This window comes from Pelobates fuscus, chromosome 10 (assembly GCF_036172605.1).
Source record: "Pelobates fuscus isolate aPelFus1 chromosome 10, aPelFus1.pri, whole genome shotgun sequence".
Classification (NCBI taxonomy): Eukaryota; Metazoa; Chordata; class Amphibia; order Anura; family Pelobatidae; genus Pelobates; species Pelobates fuscus.
The window spans coordinates 28,509,527-28,526,050 of NC_086326.1; the positions used below are offsets into that span (position 1 = coordinate 28,509,527).

The 16,524-nt window shown below is 39.4% G+C and overlaps 1 protein-coding gene across 1 annotated transcript in view; it reads right to left on the bottom strand.

The window, feature by feature from the left end:
- The window catches only part of LOC134575780 (gamma-aminobutyric acid receptor subunit pi-like), a 52,520-nt gene extending 39,271 nt beyond the window's left edge, over window positions 1-13,249 (bottom strand). Inside the window, exons 1-3 of the mRNA XM_063435187.1 lie at window positions 13,036-13,249; window positions 3,536-3,616; window positions 2,569-2,672 (exon numbers count right to left, since the gene is read on the bottom strand). Of these exons, the coding sequence (XP_063291257.1) occupies window positions 2,569-2,672; window positions 3,536-3,585 (154 nt within the window). The 5' untranslated portion in view covers window positions 3,586-3,616; window positions 13,036-13,249. The remainder of the gene's footprint in view (window positions 1-2,568; window positions 2,673-3,535; window positions 3,617-13,035) is intronic.
- Window positions 13,250-16,524: the final 3,275 nt, after the last annotated feature.

The window sequence follows — 16,524 nt, forward strand, 5'->3', positions numbered from 1 at the left end:
GTTTCTACAGCAGTTTGATTCCTGCTTTTACCAACAGGCTATGTCATCCTCCCAAGGTTCATAAAATAAGAACTATTCAGTTGGTAATAATAACATCTTAAGTGAGAACCAGACAAAGCTAATGTACTTGAGTGATTAAATAATGTGATAGTATTAAATAAGATAACCCAGTGGAATCAATTAGCAAACCATTTTACAGGTAATATTTTGTTGAAAGGGAACTTTCTATAAAATAATTATGTAGAGGGCCATTATGGTGTAGCTTGTATATGAATAATTAAAAGAATCTCTGCATTCCGTTCCAAGATTGAATATATAGTAATTATTTAAAATGGCCATAACATTAGATAAATGTAATAATAATTAAATCATTACTCTAAAATCACGTGTAAAGACAATAAATTATAGAGCAATAAAGTAGCAATTCATTACTATGTTAGAAAGGGCCTATAAATATAATAGAACAACATTTTTTGACAGAGCATCTTGACAATCTATTGAAGATTTAGCTCTTAAAAATATCTTTTTTAATTTGAATGCATATTAATAATTCATAACTATATATGTATAAATATATATATATTGCTTTGACAGTTGAGATTAGAACATATGACCAGAGGGAAATGTAGATAAGCAAATATATGAAATAAATATCAAACTGTCTCCCGTAGTTTAGCAAAACCTCGGCGGATATCTTCAGGGGACATTATCTTGGAATGCTTTATAATATCTCTTGCTGATTATTCCAAATCTTCAAATCTGTTTAAGGTTAAAATTGTTTAGTCTTGTGCATTCAACCATGTGGCTTTATTGATATGCACAATGGGGAAGCTTTGTAGAGAAAACGAGTTCACTCTTAAAATACTGCTGGAAGTATCGCAAGTAGCAAAGAATATTTCGGAAGAAAATCAGTATATTTACAATTATTTTTATCTCATTTTTAACCCTGGGATACAATTGTATTTTTCTCCCGGACTCGGCATCAGGAGGAACACATGTTCCAGTGTGTCCAGAAAATATTAAAATGATAGAAGAAACCCTTTTATTCTTTTTATATGTATACAAAATGAAAACAGCATACAGCTAAAACAAGCAAAAAAAAAAAAAAAACTAAACAAAACATAACAACAGCCAAAGTGAAAAAAAATATCTATATATTCTCTGGCACATAACTAAACAAACCATGCATGGCATATTTGTTGCAGGGTCACTAGGGCTGTATATTATCTTCTGGCAAAGAAGGTGGTGTAAAGATCTGACCAATACAAGAAGTTTAATTGTATCCCCACCCAATGTGTCTAGATCCACCGGTTCATGTCTCCCACCTTACTGTGTCCATATGGACTAGAAGGGATACAATGTATCAATATGACAGTAATTAGGTTCACGTTTTCTGATAAGAATACTGTAATATAAGAAGGATGAAATAGTTCCAGGATCCCCCACTACACGCTAACTAACAGACTGCTAATCCCCCACCTCCCCCCCTATGTACCGGACGCAGCAATGTCTCCGACAAACGCCCCCCCTGCTGCCACAGGCCCCCCTCCCTTACCCCTGATAATAAACTGTTATTGCATTGTCATTGTATACCATGCTAAACTATGTGTAACTGTACTCGGACATCTGTGTGATCACACCCATCTGTAACTATTGCATGACCTTATTAAAAACTTTGAGTGACAAAAAAAATAAAAATTCCAGGATTGCTGTTTTTTGGGGGAGGGGTTGAAAGATGATTTTCTTTGAATTTATTCACACAGTATTGTTATATTTGAAGCAAATTTGCTATTTTGGCCTAGTATAAGACCAGATCCTCCAGACATCATAACAACTTGATTAATTAAAATAATAATAACAGAGTATTTAACCAGGAAAGGTACATTCAAATTACTATGGTTTTTAAGTACATCCTGGGAATGTTACCTTAGCCCAACATCCAGGGGTTGTTACTATTACCCAATTTAATGGTACTCATTTTATCTACCTCGGATGGATGAGTCAACCCTGCCAGTACTGATGATGCATTAGCCCACTGAGCTGTGTTCCTTTAATATATTTTATACCCGTCTTATCCTTGTCACAGTCTCTTAAATGTTCGATGTTATTTTCTCACAATTAACTGAGAAAAGGGGTAACATCAATTTTGGCAACCAGAAGAGAATAAGGTAAAGTAATCATTGCATAAACACAAAAAGGACACAAGAAAAACCATATCATACTGATTTCGAGAGCTATGTAAACATAAAAATAGCTTTTTACAGCCCTGAAATTTTACTCTTAATATCTGTGAAGTTGTTTTGCCAAATAAATAAATAAAAAAAATTATAAAACAACAACTTTTAAAGGAATAGTTTAAGAACCATAAGGACTATGGCTAGTGATTATGTGATACACTGCAGCGGGCTAAACCCTGTAAAGCTCACAACATTATGTGAGTTCCTGCTTAGGAACTTCCAGCTCTTCAGCATTTTTAGTGAAGGTAGCACTCGGACCCCAGGTAAAAAGTCAAACCTTTCAAAAGCAGCACATTGCCGTACAGGTAAGCTTATGACAAGTAGCACTTACTATCAAAGAATGGGCGCAGGTACTTGTTGTATCCTTTCATTAACTTTTGAATAGTTGGAGGAAGAATTTCGCCATCAGATTTTACAAAGGAAAAATGCATAATGCTGTTGAAAACAAATAGAAAATATAAACAAAATCAATAATACGCAAAGTGTTTCATCTACTGTTATTTTTATTTGTGTGATGTGAATGAATAATGGCATTATATTATCCTGCAGGCACGTTAAAGGGACACTGTAGGCACAATAACCACTTCATAGGTTGACGAAGTCATGGTGCCTGAAGTCTGTGGGCACAGGTCCTGCATCACCAATAAATGGTTTACTAACCGTTTAGCAAAGATGCATGCTTCCCAGCACCCTGCAGGTCACCCCTATTAGTGAAATGGAAGACATGGAGCAATGTTCCTCTTCACGCCGTACCAGGGAAGTGGGCAGTGACTTGCTGGGAGCATCATCAGAGAGTTCTCGGCCAAACTTTGCTCCAATTCCTGATATAAATTAGTATTGCATTAGGGCCTCCATAATATCATAAACGGGTCTTTCAGCACTGCATGCTGTCGGTGATCAAGAATCACTGTCAAATATTGAGTAGACAAAGAGCTCTCCCTGAGCTCTGCAAGTAAAAAGGGATATCTCGATGTGGGGAAAAAAAAGAAATTAAATTCAGAAAGAGGAACCCTCCCTTCAAATATTTCAGGTGTATTCCTATGCAGTGCCAAAAGTTTTCATGTGGATGTGAGCCTGTTGTTAATCAACTGGACGAATAGGGTAGACAACTGGTCTTGTCTTCTCTAACAGTTGAACAAACGCCGAACCTTTATTTTATCTGAATAGGGATACAGTTCTGTCACCAACCAGATTCCTCATTTTATTTCTCTTTGGGCTGATATGAACAAAGACTACCTTAAAAAAAAAAAAAAAGACAAAGAGATAAAGTTTGAAGATAAATGCTGTGGCTATCTTACCTGAAGAGAATTGATAGAAGTGCTGTGATTTCCCGATGATAAGGATACATTTCTGGAAATGGAAGTACGTTGCAGGGATATCTAAAACACACCATCACATAATTTAGAGCTTTGACATCAATCTCATGACAACTAAACAAAAGACAAAAAAATTGCAATATCAACAAGTGTTTGGTCACTTACTTTCTGGATTTTATCTCCAGTGAATAAAGTGGATATTTATGAAGATTATTACACATTACATACATGGGTTCTAACAAAGACACCAAGCTTTAAATCACTGTAACAGATATTGGATTGGCCAATATGGTGGTATTATTATAGTTTGCAACATACCAGCTTGCATACCTCTATACCGACTACTTAACTAAACCCCTCCAGTTCCTACTGTGGTCTGTTGGACCTTAATTCCTTTATTCAATCTGTACTTCACTGCATATATTTCTAAAAGGTGCTGGTGTCTGAGGTATAAAATATGTTAGAGTAGAGTCTCTTGCATGGCTGAAAACAACATATTGTGTGGTTTTAGCCCCATTGTTTGGGGGCACACCTTAAGAATAAGTTAGAAAAATGTCTTATCCCAACTGAAATCCGTGATTTTTAATCATGTAAAATATCCAAGCCTTACAACAACTTACTGGCAATATATGCAATGATTACCAAAGTCACCTGCAACCGAGGGGAGAACTAGCACCCTACTGGTCAAAATATCACCAAAACGCCAACGATTCCCCTGACTGGTAACATACAATAGGAAACTAACATGTTAGTAGAGATCTGATATAAAAATATAAATTGTTTCAAAGAAAAGGTCAAAGACATGGACAGAGACAATAAGTAAGTCTGAAAAAAGAGGGGGTGAGAACAGGAGTTCATTATTGATAAACTAAATTAATTATGCTAAAAAAAAAGGCCTTTTACAAGGAGCACATTATATGGAACTGCTTACCATAAGTGTACTATGTCAAGGAAGCACTTGGGTTATAAGAGAGAAAGAGAGAGAGAGAGACAGAGAGAGAGAGAGTGTGAGAGAGAGAGAGAGAGAGAGAGAGAGAGAGAGAGAGAGATTGGTTATACTAATAAGACACATGTATGTCTGTGATGCTTTTGGGGTACAGTGTTTTGGCTGGCATCACAATAATGTGTAGCATTATAGCAGGCATAAATAGCAAATACCGGAACATGAGTATTCAACCTTTGGCACTCCACAATCTTTCAGACCAGGAATAGGCAACCTTTGGCACTTCAGATATTGTAGTCCCTCTCCCATAATGCTCTTACAGTCATAATACTTACAAAGCATAGGGGGCGACGTACTCGACAACATCTGGAGTGCCGAAGATAATTGGTCGGTCCTCCTACTTCAAATTTGGGGCACTGCGCGTGCAATCTAATGTGCCACCAGATAGGAGTGGTGTGTTAAGTAGTACTATTCCTATCAGTTTAATCCCTGTTACGTCCCCTATCAGGGGACGTGTATATAAGGCATCGATTTTAGGAAGCGGGAGATGGAAAAAGATGCTTGGTCGGTCCTCCTACTTCAAATTTGGGGCACTGCGCGTGCAATCTAATGTGCCACCAGATAGGAGTGGTGTGTTAAGTAGTCCCCCTCATCAGGCCTTTTTTAGTCGAATGTATCGCCCACTGTCAGTCCCTTCGGGATCCATCCCTCATTCATCTTAATAAAGGTGAGGTAATCTAGACTTTTTTGACCTAGGCGACTTCTCTTCTCAGTGACAATACCTCCGGTTGCACTGAAGGTCCCTTCTGACAGGACACTTGAAGCGGGGCAGGCCAGAAGTTCTATCGTAAATTGGGATAGCTCAGGCCACAGATCAAGCCTGCACACCCAGTAGTCAAGGGGTTCATCGCTCCTCAGAGTGTCGATATCTGCAGTTAAGGCGAGGTAGTCTGCTAAATGTCGGTCGAGTCGTTCTCTGAGGGTGGACCCCGAAGGGCTGTGGCGATGCGTAGGACTTAAAAAGCTCCGCATGTCCTCCATCAACAACACGTCTGTAAAGCGCCCTGTCCTTGCCGGCGTGGTCGTGGGAGGAGGAGGATTACTTTCACCTCTTCCCCTCTTAGATTCCAGTTGTGCTGTGACATCACCCTTATACACTGTGTAAAGCATACTTTTTAATTGATTTTGGAACTGCTGCATCCTTTCCGACTTGCCGTAATTCGGTAACATTTCAGGCACCTTTTTATACGAGGGTCCCTCAACAGGCACGACAGCATGAAAGACCCCATTTGCACAAGGTTGGATGCCGAGCTACTCATTTCCTGTTCCTCGTCCTCAGTGATCTCTCTGGAGGTATGTTCTTCCCCCCAGCCACGTACAACACCACGGGTACCAGATGGGTGACAATGAGCACCCTGGGATGCATGTTGTGGTTGGTCTTCCTCCTCCTCCTCAAAGCCACATTCCTCCTCTGACTCCTCTTCCTCACAATCCTCTTCCAGCATTGCCGCAGGTCCAGCAAGCGATGCTGATAAGGCTGTTTCTGGTGGTGATGGTGACCACAACTCTTCCTCTTCACGCTCATCTACAGCCTGATCCAGCACTCTTCGCAGGGCACGCTCCAGGAAGAAAACAAATGGTACGATGTCGCTGATGGTGCCTCCGGTGCGACTGACTAGGTTTGTCACCTCCTCAAAAGGACGCATGAGCCTACAGGCATTGCGCATGAGCGTCCAGTAACGTGGCAAAAAAATTCCCAGCTCCGCAGAGGCTGTCCTAGCACCCCGGTCAAACAAATACTCGTTAACGGCTTTTTCTTGTTGGAGCAGGCGGTCGAACATTAGGAGTGTTGAATTCCAACGTGTTGGGCTGTTGCAAATCAAGCGCCTTACTGGCATTTTGTTTCGCCGCTGGATATCGGAAAAGTGCGCCATGGCCGTGTAGGAACGCCTGAAATGGCCACACACCTTCCTGGCCTGTTTAAGGACGTCCTGTAAGCCTGGGTACTTATGCACAAAGCGTTGTACGATCAGATTACACACATGTGCCATGCACGGCACATGTGTCAACTTGCCCAAATGCAATGCCGCCAACAAATTTTTTCCGTTGTCACAAACCAGTTTGCCGATATCCAGTTGCTGCGGAGTCAGACACTTTTCCACCTGTGCGTTCAGGGCAGACAGGAGTGCTTGTCCGGTGTGACTCTCTGCTTTCAAGCAAGTCAAACTTTCTGCTTATACCGGGGGTCACTGTGCCCTGGCAGGCCCTGAAACGCACACTAGTGAAGGAAACTGACTGCTATTATATTACAGTCCAAAAAGTTTCGTTTTTTTTAAATGCAAGCTATTGTGACACCAGATATGAGTGGTGGCACTGGGCAAGTGGGCACAGTATACGCTGTGAGCCTGACACACACGCTGGCAGACAACTAACTGCTATTCAATCTATTACAGTCAATTTTTTTTTTTTTTTAAATGTACACTACTGTTACACCAGATATGAGGTGCACTGGTGTGACACTGTGCCCTGGCAGGCCCTGAAATGCACACTAGTGAAGGAAACTGACTGCTATTATATTACAGTCCAAAATGTTTTCTTTTGTTAAGTGCAAGCTATTGTGACACCAGATATGAGTGGTTGCACTGGGCAAGTGGGCACAGTATACGCTGTGAGCCTGACACACACGCTGGCAGACAACTAACTGCTATTCAATCTATTACAGTCAAAACTGTATTTTTTTTTAAAAAAATGTACACTACTGTTACACCAGATATGAGTTGCACTGGTGTGACACTGTGCCCTGGCAGGCCCTGAAACGCACACTCGTGAAGGAAACTGACTACGATTATATTACAGTCCAAAAAGTTTTGGTTTTTTTTAAATGCAAGCTATTGGGACAGCAGATATGAGTGAGTGGTGGCACTGAGCAGGCCCTGAACGCACACTAGTGAAGGAAACTGACTGCTATTATATTTCAGTCAAAAAAGTTTAGTTTTTTAATAAATGCAAGCTATTGTGACACCAGATATGAGTGGTGGCACTGGGCAAGTGGGCACAGTATACGCTGTGAGCCTGACACACACGCTGGCAGACAACTAACTGCTAATCTACTAATCTGTAATCTCAGGGAACCCACAACATAACTAAATCTTCTTACAATAATAAAAACACAGGGAATAATCCATTGATTGTTTTTTGTTTTTTGTTTTTTCATGTATATGTGAGTTTAGAATTTATTTCTACCCAAATCAATGGTACTCATCATGTGATCCTCAGAAGAATGATACGTTGAGTTAATTCTGAACAACTAGTGCTGGCACCAAATGAACTATTTTATCCATACCACTTCATTTTTTTTAAATTAATTTTTTTCTTAAGAAAAACATTTTAAGTAAGTTTTTATACTAATTAAACTTAATAAAACAGATAATGTAAATGCTATTTACTAAAGTGAGAAGTGTCAGGAATTTTTTCACAGTGAATTTTAAATTTAACGTCAAAGTAGCGAAAGTGTAAAACATTTGCAAAGTCAACTATGCTTTCATTTTGGCTTCTTACATATGAAATTCCCTCTATGTGTGAAACATGTTACAGCTAGAAATAAATAAATAATTTATTGTGGGGTTTGTTTAAAAAAAATGGCAATGTCCCTTCCATTGGAAATAATTGTTAAACCACATTGCTAAATAAAAACAGTTTTTTTTTTTCTGCCTGGGGACAATTAGTATGGCTCGGTGGGTTGGCAGTAATCCAACATACAGTATCACTTGGATCTTTATAAGCAAAACAATTCAAATTTACTTAATTTCACACCTGACCGAACTTGGATGCTGATTCAAAATAGCTTCGACATTGAGAAAAATAATAAATAAGTGTATAGGAAGATACTGGTTACTAACTATTTTCTTTAAATATCTCAATTAGGCTAAAGAAATTTGGATTTACTATATATATATATATTTTTTTTTAAAACAAGCATGGGGATCATTTTGGTGTTGTCAGGATCACGCGGGTGGCTGCGAGGGGAGGCTGCAGTCCGCTCGCGGCACTCACCCTCCAGCCGTCCGCGGTCCCCTTCTCCTCGTGCGCTCTGCGAGCGGCATCCTCCCAGCCTCAGATGCCGCCCGCATCTTTCTCTTTGTCCCCCAGCGGCAGCATGCATGCCGCTGCACGCTGGGAGACCGCCCAGTTTTGTAAACGCCGGGGTCAGCCACCTGACCCGGCGTTAAAGGCACAGTGCCTCAATCACAGTGGGAGGTATAAATATCTCCCACGTGTGATTGTTAACTCTGATTGGAAATTATCCAATCAGAGTTAAGCAATGGGTTTAAAAGGGGTTAAATACTTACCTTTCCTGTCTCTCTCTGCCCTGTTGTGGTCTTTGCTTTCTAGTATTGCTGTTCTACTTGTGATTCTCTCTGGTTTATGTACTCTCTGGCTTGTTTATCCGACCTTGTGACTTTCTCCTACCCTTTGACCTCGGCTTGTCTCTCGTTATTCTGTCTTCTGGTTCCCCTTACTCGGCTTGTCTCCTGACTATTCTTTGTGTGCTTAGCCCGGTACTGCACCTTTTCTGTGTGTTTGTTAGCGTGTTTTGGTTCCCAGAATCGTGACAGGTGTTAAGGTGTGAATACATGTTTCTTCGTGTTCCATTAAAAGAGTTTAGGTTACAATGTTGCCCTCTTGTTCCTCATAACAATATCCACGTCCTAATCAGTGCCCTAATAAGTTGAAATCCAGATCTTGATGATATATTCCAAGAATCTAAAAAAAGATCCAACCACAATCCCTGGTCATAAGAATTTAAAATCTATGTCCTGAACCTGCATTCTCAATGTTGTTCTTCCGACAGCTTGTCCAATTAGCTTTCAAGATTGACAGAAAACAAAATAAGTGAATCATCCCTAGCTGCAAAAAATAAAGCAAATAACAAAGATGAATAGACTACTGGAAATTACATTGGCAAAAAAAATAAAAAAAAATGAGCTTCATTCACTAAACAGCAAATTATGATAATTTAGCTTAAATTTAACTTAAAATAGTTTAAATTGGAGACATTTTATTTTTAACTCAGCTATGTCGGCATACATTTTTCCAGTTGGTTGTCAAGAAATGAATAAAAATTTAGCAAAGATACCCGTACATTTATCACCATTACCATCCAATATTCTCGTTATATAAATACATAAATAACATTTTTTTAAAAGACCATTTTCTCTTTTTTATTTGCCAAATTCAACGAACCATACGCATTACAGTAGAGATAGAAATCTGTTTTTGGAAATATAAAAATGTATTATTTTATAAACATGGTAGTGTGTAATGTTTTCTGCAGTTGGGTGCCTTTTCTATTTAACTTCTATGTTTCATCATGTTTTATTTCTCTTTTCTATAATGGCCCTGAAGACAGTGCATATGACGATGCCTCAAGTAATTTGGTTGGTATTGGATCTGAAACCAGTGAAGTCCATTAATGGGAGAGTCTGATGCCACTTTTAATTTGTTCTCGTTATAGAACATATGTGACTGTAGGTACAAATTGCTCCCATTACTGTCGATGAAAGTGCACTTAGAAGGCAGGATTTACATGTTGCGAAACAGGGCACATCTGGATGGCTCTCAGCCAGCCTCTTATGGACAGCAGCTGCCTTCTGAAAACCTTCTATAGGAAAATCTCTCACAGTAGATTTTCAAATCACCACATTTTATTTCATGCAGTTAATTAAAACCAATTACTATGAAAGCAACGGAATATGAAGAAGAAATATAATACACTGTGAAAACATTTGCAGAGATATCAAGATTTTCACATTTAGTAATGATATTTAGTGGTTACAAAGCTGTGGTCCTTCAAGTCATTATTTTTTCAACAACTCCCCGTATCCTTTGACAGCACCTAATTGAAGATTGCGACAGCTAATGGAATACCCTGTGGCATCCTAAATACAATTGAACCAATAGATTTAGGTGTCACTCATGCAAGAAAAAGCCATTTAAAGGAACACTTCAAACCAACGCAACAGTGTCCTGCGGAGTAGATCTGCAACAAGGGACTGTCTTGCCACTCAATTAGAGGCTAACAATTTTTTAAGGCATCTTGGGGGCAACAAAACATTCTAAATGGCATTTTACACCCTCTGGCTTTATAAATAAAGGTTTTCTTGTGTAAAAAATGTAAAGACAGAGAGTTCCTTTATGTGAAAATTTGGACCAATGTTGCCTTCTCATTATACTTTTTAAGAGATTCAGTGAAATCAAACACAAATGCTACAATTATAATAGGATACATACTATACAGTTCTTCTTCTAAATATTATGAGGGTCAGAATGACTTAAATTCTTAGAACACATCTGAATTCTGGATTTTCCATGTAACAAATCATACATGGTGGCAAAATATAACCGTGACAAACACAACATAACGGATGTTATATATCTAAAATTTGTGGACACAGATAAAAAGACTAGGATGACTACTGTCATGGCAGTGGTTATATATGGAATTACCATGTTTTATGAACATGTTTGTTTAGTTAAAAAATAAAGTGTATCTCTATAAACAAATAATAGTGAGTGGTAAAGTCAGCATCACAGGGGTGGGCAATGGTGAATATATCTGAACATGTTCTGCAAGTGAGATAGCTAATGGGGATAGACTTAATCTGCATAAACTCAAAATCCCAGTTTAACTCCTAAAAGAGGCAACTCACATTATTCCAAGGTTAATGAAATGAGTACCATTTAGTTGGGTAATAAAGGCGCTCAAGACTTCAGGACAATCTTGAAAACATAAAAGCAATACTCTGGACACCATAACAACTTTACCAGAATGAAGTTGTAACAGTGCAAGTAGGTCTGGGGCACTGGCTTACTTCAAGGGGTTAAACCATTAACAAACAGTTTAAACCTAAAGTCTTCAATCCAGCATTCATCAGCTATGCTCCTTCACTTCTGGTCCAGTCCAAGGTTTCAATCAGGAAGCCTCGCACTGAGCACTGCTGATAGGCTAAGCGTGTCAACTGACTCTTTTCGTCAATCAGTTGCTCACCATTCACACAACAGAGTAAAAAAGGTCCGTATCTTTGTCACTCTATTTCGAGAATGGAGAGCTTCTTACTTTCTCAGCTTATCAGCGGCGCCCAGTCAGGGTCTTCTAGACTGAAGCCTCAGACTAGAACAGAAATGAAGTGGCAGAGCTGATGCACCTCCTCGCACCATTACAACTTGATTATGATGAAGTTGTTATGGTGCCAAGAATATCTCTTTAAATACTTTGTTAATATTAAATATAATTGTTAATAACACATATATTTAGAACCACTATATAACGTGAGGTCATACCACACCACACCACCCAACACACATGTTCAGAGCTAGAATTACTGTGATGTATTTCTTAGCATTTTCTATAGAAGCAGCTATACAAAATACCTTGCACCTGTACCTTAAAATTAAACTATACAAACTAAACAATCAAATCAGACATTACCAGTTGCAGTGATTTTTAGTTCTGTTCCATTTTTTTTTTCATGGAGATTCACTTAAAAAGTTAAAACATATTTTTTATGTCTCTTTTATCATCCATCTCCAGGTGTAACTGTTAAGATCAGACAGACAGACAGACAGACAGACAGACAGACAGACAGATAAATATTGTTAATACAGTTATTTAATTTCAAATGGACACGGTACAGAATAATGTATGGCAAACCAAATGTTGCCCAAGATAGTTAATCACATAAAAAAAAGATGTTCAACCATCCTCAGAAAGAGGGATATTTTTAATTGATATAATATTTAAAAAATGCCTACCAAATTTGGAGCTGCACGACTGGAAGTACAGAGAGAACATAATCAGATCAAAAAATTCCTAATGTAATTATAATTTGTTACATTAACATAGTTGAGAAAAAAAAACAGCCTTTATGAAGAACAACCCGAAAGAGACAGCACAACATAAGTATACTGCATCGTTATATCGTAAGAACATCATATGTTTTATTCAACAGTAAAATATATATATATATATATATATATATATATATATATATGTTTATTATATGTGCATAGTGTTTGCAAACATGTATATATTTCATAATGGTTTAACACTATATGTAACATTTTATTGTTAATATCTTTTCATATTTTATGAATACTGAACAATTACTTTTTTACTCTTAGAAATTTTCAAGTTCGACATAAATGCATCCTTACGTATATTGCCTCTACTGCGTCTAACTCATTACTTTCTCAAACCATCTGCCAACTCTAAACAGATTAGCATGTATACGTCTTATCAACAGCAAATAAAGCTCTGTTACAAAATCAGTCGACTCCATTCGAAGCTGTCCTAGTTTTGTTTCGAATTCCAAAATGACCCAGAAAACGATTGCAGTTTGTAAACAAACATTGAAAAGCTCCGTTGCACAGGTTGTTTGTGTTTGTAGTTTAATAATGACGCTCAAAGCACATCAGCAGAAGAAATGTAACGAAATAAATAAATAAACTTGCAAATAAGAGGTTACATTCTTGTACGTACCTAAAGTGCGTTTGAATTGTTCATATCTCCTTATTTCCTAGAAGACGTAATCCTGATTAAGTTGTCTTGGGACCAGTTACAAGTCGCTTTCTCTCGTAGTCGTTAGTGAAGATCACAGCATGTTTTCAGTGTGTTAAATCTGTACGGTAGCCAGGATCTGCGTTGGCAACATCTGTAAGAGTTGAGAGAATGGCTTATGTCAGAGGAGGTAGAATGCTATGCAGTAGGAGCAGGGGAAATAAAGTGTGAAGAAGGAGGGAGGTACTTCACTTTTATTGTAGGAAGAGGTTGCAGTTGGATTTGAGGACAGCGTGTGTTTTTGCATCAATTAAAATGGGTTTTCTGTCTGGAAAAATCAGTGTTTGGACCACAGTGGAAAAAAAAGCAGGTTATTTGTTAATGGGGGTGGGGAATAACATGTGAATTCTAGATTAGAGCAATTAGCATACGTTTGACCATATTATGCTGGGTTTTGAACATTGATGTAACAAATAGTGATATCTGGTTATTTAAATCTATGACCTGAGAAATACAAAAAAAAAAATAGAGAGAAAAATAAAATGCCAAACAAAGAAACATCTCTGGTTCAGTGTGTGTTACCACTTAAGGACAGAGGCATTTGTACACGTTCTGACCAAAACAAAACCAAAACAAAATGTGGAATTTGCGCTATATATTTATTTAACAATAATTCACCTCTTTCATGTTAAGTGCACCCACACATATTATATATCAATTTGTTCAGGAGAAATAGGGCTTTTATTTCACATCAAATATTTATATGAATAAAATAAAATAAAAAAGTGTGATAAATTAAGAAATGTTGTTATTTTCTGCAATCGTTCTGCATTATATTTTAACTGTGATTATCATAATATTGTTATTTTTTACTCCAAAAAAATGCACATATTTGTGTTCAGCGGTGTCTCACAATTACAATTTTATGGGGTTTTGGGAAGTTACAGGGTCAAATATAGGGCATAGGGCATAGGGCATAGGGCTTTCCCCTTTTCAGTTTTTACAAATTGAAATTTACCAGATTGTTTTGCTTGGCCCTTCAGGCCAAATGGCAGACTTGGATTGAGAATTAATTAATTAATTCAAAATTAGACAACACATGGTATTTAAAATGTGCTATGTCCAGTCTTTTTTAGCAGCTATGTAGTCACAAACACTGGCCAAAGTTAGTGTTACTATTAATTTTTTGCACTTTTTACACAAAACCTGCCCTTTTACTAATGATATCATTGGCAAGTCTTGCATCATCCCCACCTCAACCTGCCCTGCCCCTGCTCCCCAATTCAAATGTATTTTGGCAGTGGGAACTTTGTAGATTGCTCCCCCTGCCACCCGTACTGCTATACAATCCCCTGTGAGTTGTTCTTTTGGAACTAGATGATTTCGGACCAAAGTGATGGTGGCCCCGGAATCCCTCAGTCCTTCCATACGCTTCCCTTCTATGTGGACCACTTGTCGATGGCTTTGGCGGTTGTCCGATGCCGCTTGCACCGGGTTAACTTCGTGGAGCGTGCCTAGCGGTTCTTCCATCTGGGTGGTGGTGGAGGGCTGTACAAATGCTCCTGTCTGATAGCAGTGCACTGCTCCTCTAGGGACAGGTGGTTGTCCTTGGTTGGGCCATGGTGGTCGTGCCCTGTTTCGGGGACAATCTCTTTGTACATGTCCTAGGTGGTTGCAGGTATGGCATCGGATGTGTGCCCGGTTGTTGTATCTGCGTTGGTACTGATTGTAGCCCCCCCCAGATCGTGGGGGGTCGACCACGGCAGGCCGAAGGGTGCTTGGCTGGGGAAATACTTTAGGTAGTGGGCGCTGCTCTCGCCTAGTGTCTTGGTGCTCGTCGGCTAGTTTAGCGGCGTCTTGCAAGGTACAGGGTTTACAGTCCCTTATCCAGTTCTGCATCTCTGTAGATAATCTCCAGTAAAACTGTTCCAATAGCAGTAGTTGCATAATATCATTGTTAGTGGTTGCTTGCACTGCCTCAATCCACCCAGTGGCTGCTCTTTGTAGGCGATGTGCAAACTCAGTGTGAGAGTCCTTCTCCTGTTTTTTCAGGTCCCGGAATTGGAGTCGGTATGCCTCAGGGGTAATGGCATACCGGGCTAGGATGGCTTGCTTTACCTTCTGGTAATCTCTGCTGTCCTCATCAGGCACGGCCCTGTAAGCTTCCGCTGCGCGGCCAGATAATTTACCAGCCAGCAGGGGTACTTGATCATGAGGCCTGATCTCATGCAGCTGGCACAGTCTTTCAAAGTCCTGCAAGTATCCATCAATATCGCCCTCTGTGTCCATGATGTTTTTAACCCCTTAAGGACCAAACTTCTGGAATAAAAGGGAATCATGACGTGTCACACACGTCATGTGTCCTTAAGGGGTTAAAAGCTTGGTAGGGAATTTTTGGTTTTCCCTGTATGATGCTGGGTGGAGCCGGTGACCCCTCTCTGGATGGCTGGTTTGTTTGGCCCTGTTTGGCCATGATGTATTCTTGCACATCCTGCCATGATCCTGAAAGTCTCCTGGGGTGGTGTGGTTGGGTACAGGGCTATCCTGCTCTTGAACTCTTTTTCAAATTCTGTTAGCTCCTTTCTCATTGGAGGTGCTGCAGCAGCCGCTGCTCTGTCTCCTTCCATGAGCTCCGCAATTAGAATAGCCTTTGCCTTGTTGCTGGCTATTGTTCATCTCGCCTCTAGTAACTCCTTTAATGTGCTCCATTTCAAAAGTGCATAATTCGTTTCCATTCACCGGCTGTTCATGTGTTTCCACGTGTTCCCGAACTCCGGTTTCATCCGAATGGTTTAACTCACGAATTGCTGTTTCTTCTCTTCTGTTCATTTTAATTTCTGCCGAACGCTGCTTTGCTGTGTGGTTAAAATCCCGTCGCTTGCCACCAATTGTAGCGGAGTAGTAGTATTATCCACGGTATCTCTGCTGGTAGACAGGATAAGCAGATCCAAAACAGGCAAAATGCAGGTAGCGTAGTTACAATCCCTTCCTCCCAAGGACTAGACGACACATAGCTTGGAGGTCAACTGAGGTTTTTAATTACAGGCACAGTATTTATGAGGTTACAGATGTACAGGGTTTCCCAAGTCCCAATGCAGGGTTTGTCCAGTAGGGGACTACATGGGGGACTGGGTTTTACACATACAGGGAGTGCAGAATTATTAGGCAAATGAGTATTTTGACCACATCATCCTCTTTATGCATGTTGTCTTACTCCAAGCTGTATAGGCTCGAAAGCCTACTACCAATTAAGCATATTAGGTGATGTGCATCTCTGTAATGAGAAGGGGTGTGGTCTAATGACATCAACACCCTATATCAGGTGTGCATAATTATTAGGCAACTTCCTTTCCTTTGGCAAAATGGGTCAAAAGAAGGACTTGACAGGCTCAGAAAAGTCAAAAATAGTGAGATATCTTGCAGAGGGATGCAGCACTCTTAAAATTGCAAAGCTTCTGAAGCGTGATCATC